The 23,453-nt window shown below is 38.9% G+C and overlaps 1 protein-coding gene across 6 annotated transcripts in view; it reads left to right on the top strand.

The window, feature by feature from the left end:
* CLASP1 (cytoplasmic linker associated protein 1) overlaps positions 1 to 23,453 on the top strand; it is a 321,777-nt gene that overhangs the window by 176,260 nt on the left and 122,064 nt on the right. For all 6 annotated transcript variants that reach the window (XM_057505720.1, XM_057505716.1, XM_057505718.1 and 3 more), the window contains exons 11-15: positions 15,866 to 16,018; positions 19,060 to 19,133; positions 20,272 to 20,364; positions 21,350 to 21,495; positions 22,367 to 22,502. In XM_057505720.1, coding sequence (XP_057361703.1) covers positions 15,866 to 16,018; positions 19,060 to 19,133; positions 20,272 to 20,364; positions 21,350 to 21,495; positions 22,367 to 22,502 — 602 coding nt within the window. The remainder of the gene's footprint in view (positions 1 to 15,865; positions 16,019 to 19,059; positions 19,134 to 20,271; positions 20,365 to 21,349; positions 21,496 to 22,366; positions 22,503 to 23,453) is intronic.

The following is a 23,453-nucleotide window of genomic DNA, read 5'->3' as shown; positions in this document are numbered from 1 at the left end:
TTAGCAAAACTTTAAGATTTTAGGTCACCACAAAAATTTTCAGGCTGTAGGCAGGCACACACACTGCAATACACAATCACTAAGATGTTCACTTGCTACGCCCAGCTCACCCACTCCCAACAACCATGCCAGACCACTTAGAAAACAGCGGGTGTGGGGAGGGGTGTAGGGTCAGGAGAGAAAGGAGGCAGGTCTGTGCTGGGAGGAGTCTTGTCCGTGGCTTCCCGAACCGGAGGGCAGGAGGAGCGTGTTCCGGTGGGGGAAGAGGGCAGTGAAGGCGGAAGGAGAGGGGGAGGGGTGGTGCAGCCACCGGAAGAGGAGAGGAGCAGGAAGATGGCACGGTTGAGAATGTAGTAAGATGGCAGCAACATGGGGGAGGACAAAGAACTTAAAGATGGTGGTGGAGAGGGGTGGGGGTAGTGAGCTGAGAGAGGTGGGAGACTAATGTCCTCCGGCAGATCTGAAAAGGAAGAAGGACTGGGCAGAGTAAGAGGCTGACAATCCTTAACTGGAGATCAGCCCAGGAGAACCTGGGTCGTTGAACACTTAACATAAAGGTCTGGGCGGGAGCACAAAGTCCAAAAAGCCTGCACATATGGGATTTCACTCCACTTTCTGCTCTGGTGGCAATAATTAGTCAAGTTGGTGAGGAGGCCAAAATTGAAAGTTCCCTCAGGGGGCCAATGAGATTGGTTGTCCAAAGGATACTGAGGCCCGGCCTCAGAGCAAAGAAAGACTAGCTTCCGTTTGTGAACTTCCCAGGACAAATATAGAGTAGCCAAATTAGAAATGAGACACCACAGTGGGATCTGAGCCTCCGCTTTTGAGGGCTGGTTCCCCATGTCTGTTTCACCCTCCCAACTAATCCCGCTGAGAGGAGCGCCCAGTTTCCCAAGCATGCCAAATCAGGAGAGACGTCCTGGGAGCCTGGGTGAGGGACGTCTCCCACACTGCAGGGCCAGGGGCAGGTATCCCATATGCCCGCAGCGGATGGGCTGGATGCCCCAACCTGGACTTAGCTACGATTTCGAACGGACCAGGTGAAAATGGGTTAGGAAGGAAAACAGACCGGGGGAAACTGAGGGACTCACTGGAAAATAGTCCATGCAGCGGAGAGCAGGCTGAGGTCCCACGTCAGGGAAGGAGGGGACAGGGCCACCGATGGCCGGTCGGGGCCCCGCTCTCACGCCCCTTCCCGGGTTTTTTCGGCACCAAATATAAGATAAATTCTAACCGAAATAAGCAGGCGACGAGAGGCAACAAAGGGCCAGGCAGTTTATTTGAGCACAATCCCAGGCGAGGTTCACCAATCTGAAACACAGGCTGGAGAAGTCGCGTGCAACTAGATAGGCAGGGAGTTTTTAAAGAAGGTAGGGGGAGGCAGATCATAGATTTTCAGAGGCACGAGGATTGGCTAGCCTAAGGCACATTTTTCAGGTTGGGAAGGGGCAGCAGCCAGGGACTTTGGCACATCATTAGTGTCCAATGTGCTCACCCCTCCCTCCGGTGCCTCCAACCGTTCACTGTTGATATGCAGATATACTAAAGCCACATGAGATATTCTGGAAATATTGCAATTTTACCCACAACTGTTCTTTTGGTTGATTAATTTCCTTCAAATTACCTACTTTATTAGTTTCTGTTAACCTGAAATGCAGGCTTAGAGGCACTGATAACTTTTATCCTAAGTAGCTGCCAATATAGTAGGAAGGAAGAATAAAAAGCTGATTCTTGTTGCAGTGACATTCAGTATCTTCCTCTGTCAGTGCATATAATAAAGGACCCATTAACAATCTGTGAAAATATATGATACGAACCATTTAACCGTGATTGTGGATAGAGTATTTTAGTATTTTTAAAGCATTTCCCCGAATGTCTTTGTTTTGCTTTATGATCCTCACAGCAGCCCTGTGAGGATGACGCCGGAGTTCTTGTTTGCAGAGTCAAAGAATGAACTTAGCAAACACCCAAGGTAGGAGAGCCAGGCAGAGGCTTTTATTGAGAGATACATTGAGAGCACAGAGCTCCTGGCTCATGCCAGGAGGGGACAAGAGAGTCCATGGTTGACTCATTGTCTAGGTGTTTTATGCACAGTTGAGGATTTTCAGGAATGGGTTTAAAATGCTAGGGGTGCAGACTTGTTGAGTGGTCCTAGAATGCTCATTTTCTGATGGGTAACTGAAGAAATTTGCTGCTCTGATTCTTTCTCAAGATAGCAGTTTCCCTCTGGGAGCATGCCAATTAAGACCACCTGCCCTGACCCCATGGTGGGCTGGTTTGTTGCCTGTTTGCTAAAATGTGTTAAGATAAGAATCTTACTTCTTAACTTTTTGGAATGTTCATAGCTGGGCATGTTTACTAAATTAATCTTTTGCTCAGGTTGCTGATAACTTGATCAGGATCAGAGAAGGAAACACAGCATATGGTACAGTTAAAAATAAGCTGGGCCTTTTTGCAGGCTAAGATAAGTTTTACAGTGTCATGATCTAATTGATACAGTGAAGTCACGGGTTATGCTGAGACACTTCTCTTTATTGGCAGAACACTCAAACATTCCAGGCCAAGCTGCTCCTCTTACCCTATTACTTAGGGTAAAAGTTATCAGTGCCTTTAACTGATGTTTATATTCCTTGTCTGGTATCTTTACCATAAAGAATTAATGTGACTCTGACTTTGTGTAATGCTTAACACAGAGTTTCGGTAGGGACTTCTTTGTACATTGTTACATTGTTCTGACTGTAATTATCTTACTCTGCTTTTTCTCCAGAGGCCTTCACCCTACTCTGCCTAAACCCACAGTTCCTTTAAACATGGAGAAAGGTGGTTTCTGGTTTGCTGTAATTGATGTTGGTGGGACAGGACAGAGAGCAGAGCTAGGTAGTTTGTTACCTTAGACAGGTCCTCCCAGCAAGCCCTGAGCCAAGCTCAGAGCTTTCTACTGTTACAATAAACACCTTAGCTGGCTTTGTTTCCTTGATTCTGAAATTGTGCCATTTTCAGTAGTTGCCTTAGGGAATATTAAACAATGAAAGCAATCATTAAAACGGGCATTAGCACTCCATAACCTAGTTTTAGATGCTTTGAAAATGTGATGTTCCTAATTAGTTGTTCGCCCAGTGAAGGGCAGAGAGAGGGAATTATACTATACACACACTGAGTTTGTTTTTAAAAGCATTTGGTATTGCTCCAGAGGAAAGTGCAGGGGGAGACGGACAACTAAGTGCTAAGAAACAGATTTTTATTGTAGGCCACTTCCTTCTCAGAGTTTAGATTTTAAAAGTTGGGTTGTAGGGGGGAGCTAAAAAAAGTGACCAGCTTTAACTTTACCAACTATAACAAGATCAAAATAAAACTCCACTTTGTCTGTTGTTATTTCATGAAACCAGGGGCAGTAATGATGCCTGGGTTCTTGTTTGCAGAGGGGAAGAATGAACTTAGCAAACACTCAAGGTAGGAGGCCAGGGAGAGGCTTTTATTTAGAGATACAGTGAGAGGACAGAGCTCCTGGCTCATGCCAGGAGGGGACAAGAGAGTCCCTGGGTGGTGCATTGTCTAGGGGTTTTATAGGTAGTTGAGGATTTTTGGGAACATGATAAAAGGCTTAGGGGTGTGGACTTTAATATTTAGAACTAACTAAATGTAAGGAACTTCCTGCTCTGATTTCTCCCTGAGATACCGATGTCGTGGTCTGGGAGCATATCAAACAGTGCCTCCTGCCCAGCTGCCAAAGTGGACCGAGTTATTGTCTGTTTGCTAAAGAGTAAGTTAAGGATCTTGCTTTTTAAATTCCTGGGTATTAAAATTCAACCTTACCTTTATGGTGGAATCCTTCTTGCCTTATACTATGTTGTTTATGGGAGGGCTTGCTTGCCATTATTAATTGCCCAGATTGCAAATCATGTCATCAGATCTAAAGGAGGAAAGACAGCACATAGGCCTGGGCCTTTTAACATACTAAAGTGTATCTTACAAATGATTAGCATAATAAAAACATGGGCTACTTTCCTTTATCTGGGGAATATTAACTGATCTCACTGAAAAATGACTCTAGAGCTTAATGTTTGACAGGGAGTTTTGGTAGGGGGTTTCCTTGCATGTAGTTTCACTGCTCTGACTGTAATTATCCTGCCTTGTTTTTTTCTGGAGGACCTCACCCTACTGTGACTACACCCATGGTCCCTGTCTCATTAACACTTTTTTTTAAAGGTGTTATTGTTATACAGTAATGAAGGTTTCACATGAAATAATGTGGTTATTACATTTACCCATATAATCAAGTCCCCACCCATACCCCAATGCAGTCAGTGTCCATCAGTGTAGTAAGATGACACAGATTCACTATTTGCCTCTCTGTGCTACACTGTTTTCCCTGTGATCCCCCACACCATGTGTACTAAACATAATACCCCTCAATCCCCTTCTCCCTCCCTCCCCACCCACCCACTCCCACCCCTCCCCTTTGGTAACCACTAGTTCCTTCCTGGAGTCTCTGAGTCGGCTGCTATTTTGTTCCTTCAGTTTTGCTTCATTGTTATACTCCACAAATGAGGGAAATCATTTAACACTTGTCTTTCTCTGCCTGGCTTATTTCACTGAGCATAATGTCTTGCAGCTCCATGTTGTTGCAAATGGTAGGATTTGTTCCTTTCTTATGGCTGAATAGTATTCTATTGTGTATATGTACCACATCTTCTTTATCCATTCATCTACTGATGGACACTTAGGTTGCTTCCGTATCTTGGCTATTGTAAAAAGTGCTGCGATAGACATAGGGCTGCATATGTCTTTTTGAATCCCAGAAGTTGTATTCTTTGGATAAATTCCAAGGAGTGGGACTCCCCAGTCAAATGGTATTTCTATTTTGAGCTTTTTGAGAAACCTCCATATTGCTTTCCACAATGGTTGAACTAGCCTACATTCCCACCAGCAGTGCAGGAGGGTTCCCCTTTCTCCGCATCCTCGCCAGCATTTGTTGTTGTTAGTCCTTTCGATGCTGGCCATCCTTACTGGTGTGAGGTGATATCTCATTGTGGTTTTAATTTGGATTTTCCTGATGATTAGTGATGTGGAGCATCTTTTCATGTATCTGTTGGCCATCTGAATTTCTTCTTTGGAGAACTGTCTCTTCCTATCCTCTGCCCGTTTGTTAATTAGGTTATTTGCTTTTTGGGTGTTGAGGCATTTAAGTTCTTTACATATTTTGGATGTTAACTCCTTGTCGGATATGTCATTTACAAATATATATTCTCCAATACTGTAGGGTGCCTTTTTGTTCTGTTGATGGTGTCCTTTGCCGTACAGAAACTTTTTAGTTTGATGTAGTCCCATGAGTTCATTTTTGCTTTTGTTTCCCTTGCCTGGGGAGATAATGTTCATGAAGAAGTCGCTCATGTTTATGTCCAAGAGTTTTGCCTATGTTGTCTTCTAAGAGTTTTATGGTTTCATGACTTACATTGAGGTCTTTGATCCATTTCGAGTTTACTTTTGTGTATGGGGTTAAACAATAATCCAGTTTCATTCTCTTGCATGTAGCTGTCCAGTTTTGCCAACACCAGCTGTTGAAGAGGCTGTCATTTCCCCATTGTATGTCCATGGCTCCTTTATCATATATTAATTGGCCATATATGATTGGGTTTATATCAGGACTCTCTAGTCTGTTCCATTGGTCTGTGGGTCTGTTCTTGTGCCAGTACTAAATTGTCTTGATTACTGTGGCCTTATAGTAGAGCTTGAAGTTGGGGAGCATAATCCCCCCAGCTTTATTCTTCCTTCTCAGGATTGCTTTGGCTATTCAGGGTCTTTTGTGGTTTCATATCAATTTTAGAACTATTTTTTCTAGTTTGTTGAAGAATCCTGTTGGTATTTTGGTAGGGATTGCATTGAATCTGTACATTACTTTAGGCAGGATGGTCATTTTGACTATATTAATTCTTCCCATCCATGAGCACAGAATGTGTTTCCATTTATTGGTATCTTCTTTAATTTCTCTCCTGAGCATCCTGTAGTTTTCAGTGTATAGGTCCTTCACTTCGGTAGGTTTATTCCTAGGTATTTTATTCTTTTTGATGCAATTGTGAATGGAATTGTTTTCCTGCTTTCTCTTTTTGCTAGTTCATCATTAGTATATAGGAATGCAACAAATTTCTGGGTATAAATCCTGCAGTTTGCTGAATTCAGATATTACATGTAGTAGTTTTGGAGTGGATTCTTTATGGTTTTTTTATGTTCTATATTATGTCATCTGCAAACAGTGACAGTTTAACTTCTTCTTTACCAATCTGGATGCCTTTTATTTCTTTGTGTTGTCTGATTGCTGTGGCGAGGACCTCCAGAACTATGTTGAATAAAACTGGAGAGAGTGGGCATCCATGTCTTGTTCCTGATGTTAAAGGAAAGACTTTCAGCTTCTTGCTGTTAAGTATGATGTTGGCTGTGGGTTTGTCATATATGGCCTTTATTATGTTGAGGTACTTGCCCTCTATACCCATTTTGTTAAGAGTTTTTATCAAGAATAGATGTTGAATTTTGTTGAATGCTTTTTCAGCATCTATGTAGATGATCATGTAGTTCTTGTCCTTTTTGTTGATGTGGTGGATGATGCTGATGGATTTTCTAATACTGTGCCATCCTTGCATCCCTCAAATAAATCCTACTTGATCATGATGGATGATCATTTTGATATATGTTTAAATTCAGTTTGCTAATATTTTGTTGAGTATTTTTGCATGTGTGTTCATCAGGCATATTGGTCTGCTATTTTCTCTTTTTTTTTTGGTATCTTTGGTTTTGGTATTAGAGTGATTCTGGCCTCATAGAATGAGTTTGGAAGTATTTCCTCCTCTTCCACTTTTTGGAAAACTTTAAGGAGAATGGGTATTAGGTCTTCACTAAATGTTTGATAAAATTCAGTGGTGAAGCCATCTGGTCCAAGTGTTTTGTTCTTAGGTCGTTTTTTGATTAACAGTTCAATTTCATTACTAGTAAGTAGTCTGTTCAGATTTTCTGTTTCTTTCTAGGTCAGCCTTGGAAGGTTGTATTGTTCTAGAAAGTTTTCCATTTCTTCTAGGTTGTCCAGTTTTTTAGCATATAATTTTTCATAGTATTCTGTAAGAATTCTTTGTATTTCTGTGGTGTCCATTGTGATTTTTTTCTTGTCATTTTTTATTCTGTTTATGGATTCTGTTTATGTGTGTAGACTCTCTTTTTTTCTTTATAAGTCTGGCTAGGCGTTTATCTATTTTGTTTATTTTCTCAAAGAACCAGCTTTTGTTTTCATTGATTCTCTCTGTTGTTTTATTCTTCTCAATTTTATTTATTTATGCTCTAATCTTTTATCATGTCCCTCTTTCTACTGACTTTGGACCTCATTTGTTCTTCTTTTTCTAGTTTCATTAATTGTGAGTTTAGACTGTTCATGTGCGATTGCTCTTTTCTGAGGTAGGCCTGTATTGCAGTATATACTTCCATCTTAGCACGGCTTTCGCTGCAACTGCACGACCATTTTCTGTATAACATATGTTTTCATGTTTTGTGAAAAGTTTGAAACTGATATAATGGTACAAGCCAACATAGCTAAAAATACTAATTTTCACATGTTTTTGCCTTACTTAAAGCTTTAAAAAGATGTTCTGTCCTAACATTTATTTAACTAACTGAAAACACTGAAGAAAATGGGATTTCAGTGAATGGTAAGAGTTTGGTATGGACTGACTTAGTTGTGAACTACAGAGCTGTACGAGAACCTGAGACGAAGACCTTCTTGTCCTGGGAGGACCCAGAGTGCCTCCACCCTCTGCCAACACCGTCCAGTTGCAAATACAGCTCATTTTTCCAGTTAGGGATGGCACATTCTACATGAGAGAGTTTCCCAGTTCACTGAAACTGAGCACCCTTCCTGAGGTCATTTCCTCCATTATAATTTGATTTTACTTTCTCGGTGTCCAAAATACTGAGAAACATAGGGTGAACTTCTTTACACAGTGTGTTAGTTTTCAAATAAAGGCTCAATTGGCTTTTATCTTCCAAACACCTTTCCAAGTGAAGTGAAATATCACAAAATTTAAAGCAGTGTATGCAACTGTTAATCTAGGAAATGAATACACTCTTGGTCCTGTTTCCTTGAATTTACAATTCAGGTAGAAAATATGGATTCCTTTCCTTGTTAGTGCACAGATCACATGCAAAATAATACAATCTTAAGGCATGGGGTTATAGTTAGGACCCCTTGTTACTGTGCTACTAAGCTAAATGTGATCCGTCCTCTGTACTGGCACTGTCATTCTGAGCATTGCATTTGGAGGGTTTTTTATTTGCGTGTTTGCTTTTTTTTAGTGTCTGTCTGTTCTGCTATCAGGCTTTCTACTGTCACTTCTCATTAACATCACTATGCTTAACTCCTGCACCCCACTTCTCACTATTCCTATATTTAGTTGTTTATAATCTTTTTAGAAAAAAAGATAAGGAATTCTGCTAGATCTGTTTCCAGGAAGACTGAGTCTTGTAGAACTCAGTTTTTAAAACCTAACATTGGCTGCTCAGTGTGCCTTCTGCCCATCCCCTTCCTGGGGATGCGTTTACAGGAGTTGGGGATGTAACCCTTGCTGTCTCAGAGCAGTATTCCATTCTGTGACATCCTCAGTAAATGTGGACAAGTTTATAGTTAACTTTTAAAACATAAGCTCTTTGAGGACAGACTCTAAGCTCCTTCCATTTTCCTCACACTTCCCCAGTTTTTTGTGTGGCATCCCATACACCCTAACTGCCACCATATCCTCTTTAGCCATCAGGTTTCTGCCTATTACGTGAGAATATGAAAAGAATGGGAATTATTGTTGAGGGTTTTTCTTGCTTTAAACAATTATCTTTTACAGAAGTTAAAATATGAGGAGAAAGTGTTACACTTAGCCATATATTTACTATGCCAGTGCCCTCCATTTTGTTCTGTACGTCCAAGTCCCTATTTGGTATCACTTTCCTTTTGCCTGAAGATCTTACTTGAACATTTCTTGGAGTGCATGTCTGCTGGTGATAAATTCTTTTTTTTTTTTTTTTTTTTTTTTTTTAGATAATTATTTTTTATTGAAGGGTAGTTGACGCACAGTATTACATTACATTAGTTTCAAGTGTACAACAGTGATAAAACATTTATATACATAATTCTAGGTTCCAGCTATCACCCTACCAAGCTGTTACAATATCTTGACTATATTCCTTATGCTATACATTACATCCCGGTTACTTATTTATTTTACCATTGGAAGTCTGTCCTTTTTTTTTTTTTGTGAGGGCATCTCTCATATTTATTGATCAAATGGTTGTTAACGACAATAAAATTCTGTATAGGGGAGTCAGTGCTCAATCATTAATCCACCCCAAGCCTAATTTTCGTCAGTCTCCAATCTTCTGAGGCATAACAAACAAGTTCTTACATGGAGAACAAATTCTTACATAATGAATAAGTTACATAGTGAACAGTACAAGGGCAGTCATCACAGAAACTTTTGGTTTTGCTCATGCATTATGAACTATGAACAGTCAGTTCCAATATGAATACTCATTTGGTTTTTATACTTGATTTATATGTGGATACCACATTTCTCTCTTTATTATTATTATTTTTAATAAAATGCTGAAGTGGTAGGTCGATACAAGGTAAAGGTAGAAAACATAGTTTAGTGTTGAAAGAGAGCAAATGTAGATGATCAGGTGTGTGCCTCTAGACTATGTGTTAATCCAAGCTAGACCAGGGCAATAAAACATCCACGTATGCAGAAGATTTCTCTCAGAACAGGGGGGGTGAGGTTCTAAGCCTCACCTCTGTTGATCCCCAATTTCTCACCTGATGGCCCCCCTGCGACTGTGCCTGTCTTAGGTTGTTCCTCCCTTGAGGAATCTTACCCGTCTCTGGCTAACCAGTCATCTTCCGGGGCCATACAGGGAAATGTCAAGTTGGTAAGTGAGAGAGAAGTCTTATTGTTTGAAAATGGTTAGCTTTTTATTTCTTTGCATATTTATGCCCTGTAGCTTCTATGCCCAGCATTTGTCTTGAGGTATCTTTACCACTTGGAAGAATTATGATACTCGGTAAATTTGATATGAGGCACAAATTCTATTTAAGGGTTGTAATTAGGAAGGATGAAGAAAAGCTATAGAAGTAGCAGGCGGAAGAAAACATGGGAAGATTGATTATTTCTTTGACATACCTTCTTGTAGAGTAACTTCAGCATGTATAGGTTTTAAGCTACTACTTAAATTGCGCACATACATTAACATAATAGGAGTATAGTTACATAACCAAAACATATCTGTAATTACCAGCCATCTCCAGTGAAACCAAGAAAACCAGTTAGGCACCTTAGGCATTTGTGAAAACTTATCTATGATATGGTGGATATTGTCCAACTGAACTTGAACACTCTGAGAGAAATCAGACAACTTAAAACAACCCATTCCTGGGGAATGTTCACATCCCTTATGTTCTTTTAACAGTAAATAGTCTGTAGTTGTAAGATTTTGGAGCGCTACAATTTGCACTTCTCCAAATTCTTGGTTGAGTTCCAACAGTATAGATCCAGTCAAATTTGTTGTTTTACTGTATGCACAGGCCAGCTTAGATATCTCCTTCATTCCCATGGCAAGTCCAGGAGCTGGTGGGATGAGTGCATCTACAGCTGTAGCAGTGCGTGGATCTTTGTTGGGGTTTTTTGATGATCATCTTCTGACATGAGTCTTCCAGAGAGTGCTGATTTTGGAAGTTCTCTTTCATATCGTATCTTAGTTCATTTTTGGGGTAGCCCAATTAGGCTTTGATCTTCTGTATAAACGCAAACAGACCTTTTGCCTACACTTTTATATGCCCTTTATACCCTTGTGTAGAACTCATTGGAGGTTACCACACAGGAACTGCCCTTTTTGTTTTGTTTTGTTTTGTTTTTGGTATCACTAATCTACACTTACATGATGAATATTATGTTTACTAGGCTCTCCCCTATACCAGGTTTCCCCTATAAACCCCTTTACAGTCACTGTCCATCAGCATAGCAAAATGTTGTAGAATCACTACTTGCCTTCTCTGTGTTGTACAGTCCTCCCTTTTCTCCTACCCCCCCATGCATGTTAATCTTAATACCCCCACTACTTCTCCCCTCCCCTTCTCCCTCCCTACCCACCCATCCTCCCCAGTCCCTTTCCCTTTGGTACCTGTTAGTCCATTCTTGAGTTCTGTGATTCTGGTGCTGTTTTGTTCCTTCAGTTTTTCCTTTGTTCTTATATTCCACAGGTAAGTGAAATCATTTGGTATTTCTCTTTCTCCGCTTGGCTTGTTTCACTGAGCATAATACCCTCCAGCTCCATCCATGTTGCTGCAAATGATTGGATTTGCCCTTTTCTTATGGCTGAGTAGTATACCATTGTGTATATGTACCACATCTTCTTTATCCATTCATCTATCGATGGACATTTAGGTTACTTCCAATTCTTGGCTATTGTAAATAGTGCTGCGATAAACATAGGGGTGTACTGATCTTTCTCATACTTGATTGCTGCATTATTAGGGTAAATTCCTAGGAGTGCAATTCCTGGGTCAAATGGTAAGTCTGTTTTGAGCATTTTGATGTACCTCCATATTGCTTTCCACAATGGTTGAACTAACTTACATTCCCACCAGCAGTGTGGGAGGGTTCCCCTTTCTCCACAGCCTCGCCAACATTTGTTGTTGTTTGTCTTTTGGATGGCAGCCATCCTTACTGGTGTGAGGTGATACCTCATTGTAGTTTTAATTTGCATTTCTCTGATAATTAGCGATGTGGAGCATCTTTTCATGTGTCTGTTGGCCATCTGTATTTCTTTTTTGGAGAACTGTCTGTTCAGTTCCTCTGCCCATTTTTTAATTAGGTTATTTGTTTTTTGTTTGTTGAGGCGTGTCAGCTCTTTATATATTCTGGACGTCAAGCCTTTATCGGATCTGTCATTTTCAAATATATTCTCCCATACTGTAGGGATCCTTTTTGTTCTATTGATGGTGTCTTTTGCTGTACAGAAGCTTTTCAGTTTAATATAGTCCCACTTGTTCATTTTTGCTGTTGTTTTCCTTGCCCGGGGAGATATGTTCAAGAAGAGGTCACTCATGTTTATGTCTAAGAGGTTTTTGCGTATGTTTTCTTCCAAGAGTTTAATGGTTTCGTGACTTACATTCAGGTCTTTGATGCATTTTGAGTTTACTTTTGTATATGGGGTTAGACAATGGTCCAGTTTCATTCTCCTACATGTAGCTGTCCAGTTTTGCCAGCACCATCTGTTGAAGAGACTGTCATTTCGCCATTGTATGTCCATGGCTCCTTTATCAAATATTAATTGACCATATATGTCTGGGTTAATGTCTGGATTCTCTAGTCTGTTCCATTGGTCTGTGGCTCTGCTCTTGTGCCAGTACCAAATTGTCTTGATTACTATGGCTTTATAGTAGAGCTTGAAGTTGGGGAGTGAGATCCCCCCTACTTTATTCTTCTTTCTCAGGATTGCTTTGGCTATTCGGGGTCTTTGGTGTTTCCATATGAATTTTTGAATTATTTGTTCCAGTTCATTGAAGAATGTTGCTGGTAGTTTCATAGGGATTGCATCAAATCTGTATATTGCTTTGGGCAGGATGGCCATTTTGACGATATTAATTCTTCCTAGCCATGACCATGGGATGAGTTTCCATCTGTTAGTGTCCCCTTTAATTTCTCTTAAGAGTGCCTTGTAGTTTTCAGAGTATAAGTCTTTCACTTCTTTGGTTAGGTTTATTCCTAGGTATTTTATTTTTTTAAATGCAATTGTGAATGGAGTTGTTTTCCGATTTCTCTTTCTGTTGGTTCATTGTTAGTATATAGGAAAGCCACAGATTTCTGTGTGTTGATTTTGTATCCTGCAACTTTGCTGTATTCCGATATCAGTTCTAGTAGTTTTGGGGTGGAGTCTTTAGGGTTTTTTATGTACAGTATCATGTCATCTGCAAATAGTGACAGTTTAAGTTCTTCTTTACCAATCTGGATTCCTTGTATTTCTTTGTTTTGTCTGATTGCTGTGGCTAGGACCTCCAGTACTATGTTAAATAACAGTGGAGAGAGTGGGCATCCTTGTCTAGTTCCCGATCTCAGAGGAAATGCTTTCAGCTTCTCGCTGTTCAATATAGTGTTGGCTGTGGGTTTATCATAGATGGCCTTTATTATGTTGAGGTACTTGCCCTCTATTCCCATTTTGCTGAGAGTTTTTATCATGAATGGATGTTGAACTTTGTTAAATGCTTTTTCAGCATCTATGGAGATGATCATGTGGTTTTTGTCCTTTTTGTTGATGTGGTGGATGATGTTGATGGACTTTCGAATGTTGTACCATCCTTGCATCCCTGGGATGAATCCCACTTGGTCATGGTGTATGATCCTTTTGATGTATTTTTGAATTCTGTTTGCTAATATTTTGTTGAGTATTTTTACATCTACGTTCATCAGGGATATTGGTCTGTAGTTTTCTTTTTTGGTGGGGTCTTTGCCTGGTTTTGGTATTAGGGTGATGTTAGCTTCATAGAATGAGTTTGGGAGTATCCCCTCCTCCTCTATTTTTTGGAAGACTTTAAGGAGAATGGGTATTATGTCTTCCGTGTATGTCTGATAAAATTCCGAGGTAAATCCATCTGGCCCGGGGGTTTTGTTCTTTGGTAGTTTTTTGATTACTACTTCAATTTCGTTGCTGGTAATTGGTCTGTTTAGATTTTCTGTTTCTTCCTGGGTCAATCTTGGAAGGTTGTATTTTTCTAGGAAGTTGTGCATTTCTCCTAGGTTTCCCAGCTTTTTAGCATATAGGTTTTCATAGTATTCTCTAATAATTCTTTGTATTTCTGTGTGGTCCGTCGTGATTTTTCCTTTCTCGTTTCTGATACTGTTGATTTGTGTTGACTCTCTTTTGTTCTTAATAAGTCTGGCTAGATTCTTATCTATTTTGTTTATTTTCTCGAAGAACCAGCTCTTGGTTTCATTGATTTTTGCTATTGTTTTATTCTTCTCAATTTTATTTATTTCTTCTCTGATCTTTATTATGTCCCTCCTTCTGCTGACCTTAGGCCTCATCTGTTCTTCTTTTTCCAATTTTGATAATTGTGACATTAGACCATTCATTTGGGATTGCTCTTCCTTTTTTTAATATGCTTTGATTGCTATATACTTTCCTCTTAAGACTGCTTTTGCTGTGTCCCACAGAAGTTGGGGCTTAGTGTTGTTGTTGTCATTTGTTTCCATATATTGCTGGATCTCCATTTTGATTTGGTCATTGATCCATTGATTATTTAGGAGCGTGTTGTTAAGCCTCCATGTGTTTGTAAGCCTCTTTGCTTTCTTTGTACAGTTTATTTCTAGTTTTATGCCTTTGTGGTCTGAAAAGTTGATTGGTAGGATTTCAATCTTTTGGAATTTTCTGAGGCTCTTTTTTTGGCCTAATATGTGGTCTATTCTGGAGAATGTTCCATGTGCACTTGAGAAGAATGTATATCCTGTTGCTTTTGGATGTAGAGTTCTATAGATGTCTATTAGGTCCATCTGCTCTACTGTGTTGTTCAGTGCTTCCGTGTCCTTACTTATTTTCTGCCTGGTGGATCTATCCTTTGGGGTGAGTGGTGTGTTAAAGTCTCCTAGAATGAATGCATTGCAGTCTATATCTCCCTTTAGTTCTGTTGCTCTTTGTGTGTATTTTGACCAATAATTATTTACTTCAGACTTATTGGTAGATATCTAATGCCCTTTTTGTGAAAACATGAATATTGCCAGCTACAGATGTTAGTTTTCTTTGTAATTACTCTTATGTTCTTTCTGGAGCCTCCTGAATGGCTCACACTTGCTATAAGAACACTTGGTGTTTTGTATAGTGCACCATCCATGATAGCTTTAATTTTGTGTCATCAGATGTTTATAAATAGGTTGACTTTTAAAAACACAAATACGTTTTTTCTTTATAATTTTAAATGCAACTTGAAGAATATTAATTGGTTTCACTGCTGCTTGGAAAATTAGAAGTTAATGAACTTATGAATAAATGGTCAATCTCAGTAGCAGGTAAATACAACACTGAAGAATTTTTTCACCTATCAAATGTGTTAAAGTTTAAAAATGATAACGTTCAGTGTTAGCAACAGTGTGGCAAGGTGGGGCACTTTGAACTTCAAGGAAAAATATATATTTACATGATCTTTCTGAAGATAAGTTTAGCAGTATAAACATCAAAATCTTTTATATTCTTTGACTCAATATATTGTTCTTAAGGATTGTTTTCTTAGAACTTGAAATTCAGACAAAAATGCAAGAAGGAAGGTGTTGCAATATTTTTTCTAATGGCTAGGAATTAGAACCACCCTAAATGTGTCACAGTAAAGGAGAGTTTGAGTTGTGGCATTTTCTAGTTACAAAGTGCTATGCAACCATTAAAATGGTACCTGTGAAGAATATTTCGTCAGATGGAAAATGCACATATTTGAAGTAAGCAGTGTTCCCAAATGATACATAGTCTCTTGTCAGCTATTTAAAAAAATGAAGGAAAGAATGGTTAGAAATATGCAAAAATGGCAAAGTGAATGTTTCTGAGTGGTAGTTTTAAGAGAGATTGTTTTCTTCTTTACGTTTTCTCTGTTTTCCAAAATTGGAGTGGGAGAGCATTCTAGGTGATGTGAAAGCAAACATGATTATAGCTGCATTCTGGACCTACCTAAGGCCTCTCTGGAGCCTGGACAGGCACCCCAGATTCCAAGAGTAGGCACACAGTCTAAGACGAGTCATTTGAAACTCAGGTGATAAAGTATTAAAAAAAAAAAAAAACCACAATGATTTCTGTGCTTACTCTTCAGATAAAAATTTTGATGATGAAGAGTCTGTGGATGGTAATAGGCCTTCCTCTGCCAGTTCTACATCATCCAAAGCCCCACCAAGCTCACGGAGGAACGTTGGAATGGGGACCACCCGCCGGCTTGGATCATCTTCTCTTGGATCCAAGTCTTCAGGTAAGACCAAGCCCATGTGGGGTTGTGGGGGTCAGATCTGCCAGCTTTTAAAACCAGATGTGCTTGTGCTTGCTGTCTGTGTCCTTCAGAAGTGAAGTAATCCTGTTTGCAATAGGTTCCTGTTTGCCATTCTTTTATTAAACTATTGCTGTGCTGTTGACACTGGTAAGCTGACAGATGTTAGGTTTGAGCTGCTGTGTTACTGCGTATGGGTAAAGCAGGGCCTGGAGAAGGCAGCGAACAGGGGCAAAGCCTCCCCGAGAGAAAGTGCAAAGCATACCCTGGTGGCAGTGCCCAGAATTATGATGGGACCTTTCCACCAGTTTCTGTTTGTCAAGACTGAGACTACCCGAAAGTCAGATCATGTACCTTCTCTTTAATAAGAACTATTTTATTCCTACAAGTAATATTTTTCCTGGTGATACCAGTGTAAGTAAATGGTGGAATTAGCTCCCTGAGGCTCTGAAAATTGATCTACAAAGATTTCTTCCCTGAATCCCACCTTTCACACCCCCAAGTTTAGATAGTTTGAACTCTTGTTATATACATGTTCACTTTGCAGCTGTCACCTTTTAAATTTACATGCAAATTTCCTACTTTCTACCTCAAAAAATTTGTGTAGCCACTGCTTTTTGAACCATGCTCACTGTTAGATTGGGCTTTTGACCTTGGCTGGATGAGCTAAATTGGAGTAAGGATTAGCATTAGAATGCACTGTCCCCCTGTTTGGCTGTCCTACTTTCTGACCTGGCACTAGAGTGTTGTGAGTCTGAGTCAGCGAGTTGCAGGCACACCACCTCCGCTGCCAGTAGCTCTGTATTAAAGAGCCGTGCTGCTGGCAGAGTGATGGTCAGTCACATCAGGACAGCAGAAGGAAAAGCTGTACTTATTTCTTACTGTCGACTAAAATCAACACAGCCATTGTATTTAAGAAAGATGGTTTATTCCTAGTCTTGCTGAGGACCATGGCTCGAGAGTGGCCCATCACTGTGCTCTGATAAACTTCTTTGATGCCTCTTCGTTGGAGACATCTTGAATACTTTCTCTACAGCAGTGCATATGTGCAGAAAAGAGGTTACATTTATCAGTACCTCAAGCAGGTGTGGCACAGACACATCTAGTTAGTGTCCTAAAGGACCGTGCTGTGCACATTCCGGCACTACCTGTGTGTGAAATGAGGCAGGGACAAGCGTCTTGTTAGGTGGGTGACCTCATCTTCCTTTGGGGATGGAGAGGGCATATGTGACATCTGTGCTGACCAGATAATTCCCGAGTGACTGCATTTCTGGGGGAGGTTGAAACTACAATTAGGTTTGTAGTATGAAGCCCCAGTTTGGTGACTTGGCACAGCAGAAGTGACTCCATGTTGGGCCTGTGTCTCCGTTTTAACATTATGTTTGTTGTTCTTAGTTCTTTCTAATCTTTTTTGGTGCATTTTTAAAAATGGATTTTTACTTATTGAGACTAAATTCACAAAATATAAAATGATCGATTCTATAGATAACAATTCAAAGACATTTAATATATTCCCAGTGTTGTACAGCTATCACCTCTATCTACTTGCAAAGCAGTTTGATCATTCCCAAAGAAAACTCCGTATCTTTTAAACAGTTGCTTCTCATTTCTCTCTTCCCCCATCTTCTGGCAATCAATAATCTACGTTTGGCCTCTGTGCATTTACCCATCCTAGGTATTTCAAGAAATGGAATTATACAATATGTGATTTTGTCTGCCCAGGTTCTGCCGCATTGCGTAATGATTTTGAGGCTCATCTACATTGTAGCATGGATCAGTACTTCATTCCTTTTTATGGCTGAAAATCTTTCTAATTCTTTTTCTTGAGCTGTTCTTACATGGCATCAGTCCCACAAACCAAGCTTGAAAATTTCCACATGATCAGACCACTTCTTTTCCTCCCTCTTATCTATACCTCTTCCAAAATGCCAACTGTATAGGTTATACAGTGATGTCAGCCCTGTCTTCTCTCCGAGCCCAGCTCTCATCCTTTTTCCCTTTCCCTTTTATTTTATAGTATAGTCATGAATTTCTTTGTTGACTCTGTGAGATCCCCTGGGCTCAGGGACTGTAGTCAGTGTATGGGCATGTGGTGTGGTGCCTCACACAGAGGAGGTGCTCAGGACCTCTGCTCAGGGATGCAGTCTGTGCTAAAACACAGGACATACCACATCATAACATGCTGCTACTGTGGTCTCTTTATAGCGTGCTTGTAAGCCCAGTGTGACTGATCTTCAGCAGGAGGGACACAGCATTTACTGTTACCAAGAATTATCTGTAAAGCCCTTTTCTTTCTAGGAAGTCCAGGACCCTAATACCGGGTAGCTTGTCTGGTAAAAAACTTTAGAAAAGATTTAGACTAACCAGTTTATATCATTAATGAGGGTTACAAAGATAACCTTGGACATGAATTTTGAAAGCATTAGTAAGGAAATCTGACAAAACGTCACGTGATTTCCTCTAAAATGATAGCAGTTACCTTTTAACTATACAGAACATCTTACAACAGCTTCATGGGGGATACTTGATACTGAAGCATAAATAAAAAACTGTTCCAGTTATCCTAATTAAAAGAAATGGAAATGTTTTGAGACTCATACAAAATTAAAATGAAACTGTTAAGTTCTTTAGAAGGCGTTTACATATTTCATTGAAGATCTGTGTTAAATTTGTAACAGTAATGTAATCTAATTTATTCCTTGAGTTAAATTTTCTGTTACATCTATTTATTAGGAATCTTTCAAAAGATTTGTATATTAATACAATATAAATAATCTAAATCCTTTAAAGGCTAGACTGTCCCTTGAACAAGTAGTCTCTTTAAGTGACTTTAAGCTAATGTGTATAATATTATAGAATCACTGTATTTCATCTTGATATTAAAAGTAATATTTGTCAATTTCACAACACTCTAAATTTTTATTAAACCTTTAAAAAGAAAGTACACTCTTCCAAAATGTAATTTTAACAGTGTATATTCAGACTCCAATGCACATTTACATTTTAAAAATTAATCTGTTTTATAGCTGCAAAAGAAGGAGCTGGTGCTGTTGATGAAGAGGACTTTATTAAAGCATTTGATGATGTACCTGTAGTGCAGGTGAGTGGGGATATTTGGGTTTGAATAAAAATAAGTAAAGGCTCACTTGCCCAATTTCATGTTTGCGATATGTGTTACGTGAAGTTCCTTTCTAAGTAAGGTAATTTTAACTATCAAGACTAGGAGATCTGAGTTTGCAGACCAGAAAATGTTGGAGCCTTTTATAGCTGGAAAGAAGAGCAAAAGTCAAGTCCTACGATGATCTTTGAATGAGACCCAGATAGAAGTTGCTTTCTCTAGTAATAAGTTTGTGGGTCAGGTCACATAAAGGAGGGGGAGGAGGTGGATTAGATGAGAGACCAAAGATGCATGCTTATTTAGGGATTTTTCTTAGAAAGAAAAATTTGTAAATTCGAAAGATGTTAGTGTCTGAAAGGCTATAAAGAATGATTTAATGAAAGCATAATTTATACCATCGTGATGCTTCACTTTAAGTAACAGATGAAGCAAAGATTGTAAAAGTTGGGGTGCACTCACACACTTTAACTGCTTTGTGCTTCACTTCCATGTGTTGTTGAGTTGGGGCTAAGACTGCTTTCCCTTAGCTCACATTGATAGCCATGTTTGTATTCCCACAGAACGCCTTGTCTGTGAATCATGGGTAGCCTGTTACGTGGCTGCCGTATGTGGATAACTCAGATAACAAGCAGCTTAGGCTCAGGTTTATCCTTAAGGCCTTGGCCTTCCGAGCCTGCCTTATTTTTGGTTGATTATTCCCCTACCTTTTTTGTAAGTAAGGTGTGGAGATAAATGAGAAAGTGGTTTGAAAGCATTTAAAATTACAGATAAAGTGTGGTGTTACAAATAATACTAAGGGCAACAAATGACTTGGGCATCACTGACAGGCGGACTTCCCCATGGGCTCCTTTCTCTTTTGTACATGGCATCATCTTTTAAGTGGTAGAGCTGTGTTTGAGGCAAGGTTATCCATACGTGGGCATCAAATCTAGTGGGTATATACTCATGATAGGAAGAAGCTCTTTCTAAGAGAAAACTGTCTACATGTTCTAGGGCCTTCTGAAAAATGAAATGATTTGACTATACTTAATAAATGCTCTTGACTCCATGTAATTAAGAAATAATATTTGTTTATTCTGTACATTTTCTTAAGTTAATTGTGAATTAATTTTGCTTACAGATTTATTCTAGCCGAGACCTTGAAGAATCCATAAACAAGATTAGGGAAATATTATCTGATGACAAGCATGATTGGGAGCAAAGAGTAAATGCTGTAAGCCATTGATTTCATGTGATTTCATTTTTGTTAGATTTATTTAAATATTCTACATACTTTATTTAGAAATTGGGATACAGATGTAATGAATTTTAAGTAGGAAATATTTTACATATAAATGACCATATTTACACTTTATCTTTTTAATGGAGTACCCCATTTCTATTTCTGCTTTTGAAACATGCCCACTTATACCTTTATGTATTTCCTGTACTTTGAACAAAGACCTCACGATGCAATGCTTGGTCATGGCCTTCACTCTTACATTAGAAAAGGTCTAATCTGTGATTTGGGGCCAGTTAAGTGGCTTTTTGGTGGCATTTTCAGTACCTGTCCCTCTATTCCTTTCTTTCTTCATACCACTTGCTAGAAAGTTCTGCCCCCTTCTACTTTTAAGAATGGATTAATGACAGTAGGTGGGCTGACTGTTGAAGTGAGGGTGTGTTACCTGAGGAAAGTTCTTTCACAGTAGTTGGCTGGCAAGGAGTGGGGGTATAATTGCTGTTGCATTCTATTTCAAATTCAGACTAGCCTGTTAAAGTCATTCAATGGAGGTTACCATAAAGAGACTGAAGGGGTGTTTCTCCCTTTGAGTCATTAAATAAATGGCAGCTGGAGTGGAGGAGAAGCTTAGGGGAGGAGCTTCTTAGAAGCTAAAATGAAGGTTTTAGTTATTTTATCATTAGAATGGAATCTGTAAGTACACTAAAATGTTCCCAATTAAAAAATACATTTTGTAGAATTATAATGTGTTTATCTATCACAGATACTACATTTTTTAAATGATTTGTTCTTATTCGTGATATGCAGATTTGAAATATTAGTTAAGATTTAATTGGCTGAATTGTTTTTTGAAAACTTGCTATGTCATTTAACTTTGATACTGATTGCACATCATATTTGATGGCTTCTGGCTTCCGTTCTGTTACTTGTGTTTTAAACATTGTTTTATATATCTCTTAATTTTTTTCTATCTCATTAGCTAAAAAAGATTAGATCTTTACTTTTGGCTGGCGCGGCCGAATATGATAACTTCTTTCAGCATTTGCGTCTTCTGGATGGAGCTTTTAAACTATCTGCTAAGGATCTGCGGTCTCAGGTAGTGCGGGAGGCTTGTATCACGCTGGGGTAAGGATTGCAATGCTCCCGATTGTCCCACATTGTGAAATAGGCTTGAAATCAGGGGTAGGTCATTGAATATGTCCAGTGGGCTCTTCAGTGTAAATCGTGACTCGTCTCCTTGATCCATTCCAGTTATCCTTTACTGATACTTTTACAGTATTCCCTGTCCAGTTTTGTGAAGTATGACAGACCTCATATTTTATTCAGTGACTTAACTCTGCAAGCTCTATTTTAAACTTGAAGCAGTTGTTATTAATAATATGGAAAAGTGAAATTTTATAAACTTCTTTTGCTCAGCTTTTTCACTGATTTTGTTGGCAGGATATAGCATGAATATGAGTCCTTTGTTTCTAGAAATGTATTAGAGCTATAAAGTTATAGAGGGATGTATTGCAGTAGAATTTTAACCTAGCTAAACCTGTGTCGGTGTTCGAAGCTAGAACTTTTGTGTTAGAAAGTGTGTCAGATATCAGAGAAACAGCGATAGGAGAAGGCATTACAGCTGCTCAAGGTTTTGGCTACCATTGGACATTACGCATGAGTATTATATGTTAAAAATAAAAGGGTAAAAAAGGGTGAGGGAGCTGTTTCATATTTCTTTTACTAGTATATAATGAGTTTGTTTGTTTTTGCTTTTAAGACTAATTAGTTGGAAATGATTTATTTAAAAAAGAAAAAGGAACACTCTCTTGGGCTAATGGCTGTTTGCCAAGTCCTCTCCATGCACATTGGAAGTATTTTAAAAGTATCTTACTTAGACCTTTGTCCTTTATCTCTAGAAAACTTTAAATGAATGCTCTAAAATGTTAAGGGGTTTACATGCTTCACTGTTTGCAAGAAATATAACTATAGTCCAGCGTTCGTTTTTTTATTGTAGGCATCTATCATCAGTTCTGGGAAATAAGTTTGACCATGGAGCTGAAGCCATTATGCCAACTATCTTTAATTTAATTCCAAACAGTGCCAAAATTATGGCCACTTCTGGTGTTGTAGCTGTTAGGTTGATCATTCGGGTAAGTATATTTTGGGGCCATACACATAAAAAGCAAGTGGTAAATACTGGTGATTGATAGGTAGTATTAGAGACATTTTTCATTAGAGTGATTATATGTAGTTGGAATCAATCATTTCATTTTTGTAGTTGTACATACAATATTGGCCATTTTCCCCCACTTAGTTACGGCATAAGAGCCTTTTATATTCTGTAATGTGAATTATGGGTGTGGTGTATAGTTACTGGGGTATTGATCATTGACTCATCATTGGTTTAAGTACTTTAACATCTGAATCTGCTTTTGAGTTTATACTCTGTTCTTTATGTCTCTAGATATGACTCCTGTTTTCTCCTTAATCCTCAGTCATTCCATTTTAGGTGTTTGTGCTTGTGGTTTTGTTATTCACCTGAAATTTTTATTTAATTAATTGTATATAAGCACAGAAACAGAATACTGTCTTCAGTTGTATTTTTTAAACACTTGTTTAAATTTTAAATAATTATCCTAGTAATTTATGTACTGGTTTTCAGTAAAATCTTAATAGTACATAAAGGCTTAAAATGAAAGTTCTCCACATCACCTTCTCCTCACTGTCAAGTCCCTTTGCCCCAGAGGTGACCCTTGATGATGTTAACTAAAATCTATGCAGAATACTCCTGATTATCATGGGTTACTTTATATTATTTTTAGTTCTTACTGTTAGCACTGCCTACTTCAGCTATTAAATCCAAAACCATGATTGGACATTTCCACTGAAAACAGTATCAACATATGTATTGGTCTGTTGACCTCTTTTTAACTTAGATCTATACTGCTTAGATAACAGGCCAATGATATGTTTTGATACAGGGTTTATTTATACATCATCATGTTATCTGCTTCGGCTCTGTAAGTTTTGTCATGACCTCTGGCAATATCCAATGAAATGCCTTTTCCTTTCTAAACTCAGTGAAGTTCTAAGTTGAATGT

Source organism: Manis pentadactyla, chromosome 8 (genome assembly GCF_030020395.1).
Source record: "Manis pentadactyla isolate mManPen7 chromosome 8, mManPen7.hap1, whole genome shotgun sequence".
Lineage (NCBI taxonomy): Eukaryota > Metazoa > Chordata > Mammalia > Pholidota > Manidae > Manis > Manis pentadactyla.
Note: the sequence above shows the minus strand (reverse complement) of the source record. Positions and strands in the feature narration are given on the sequence as shown.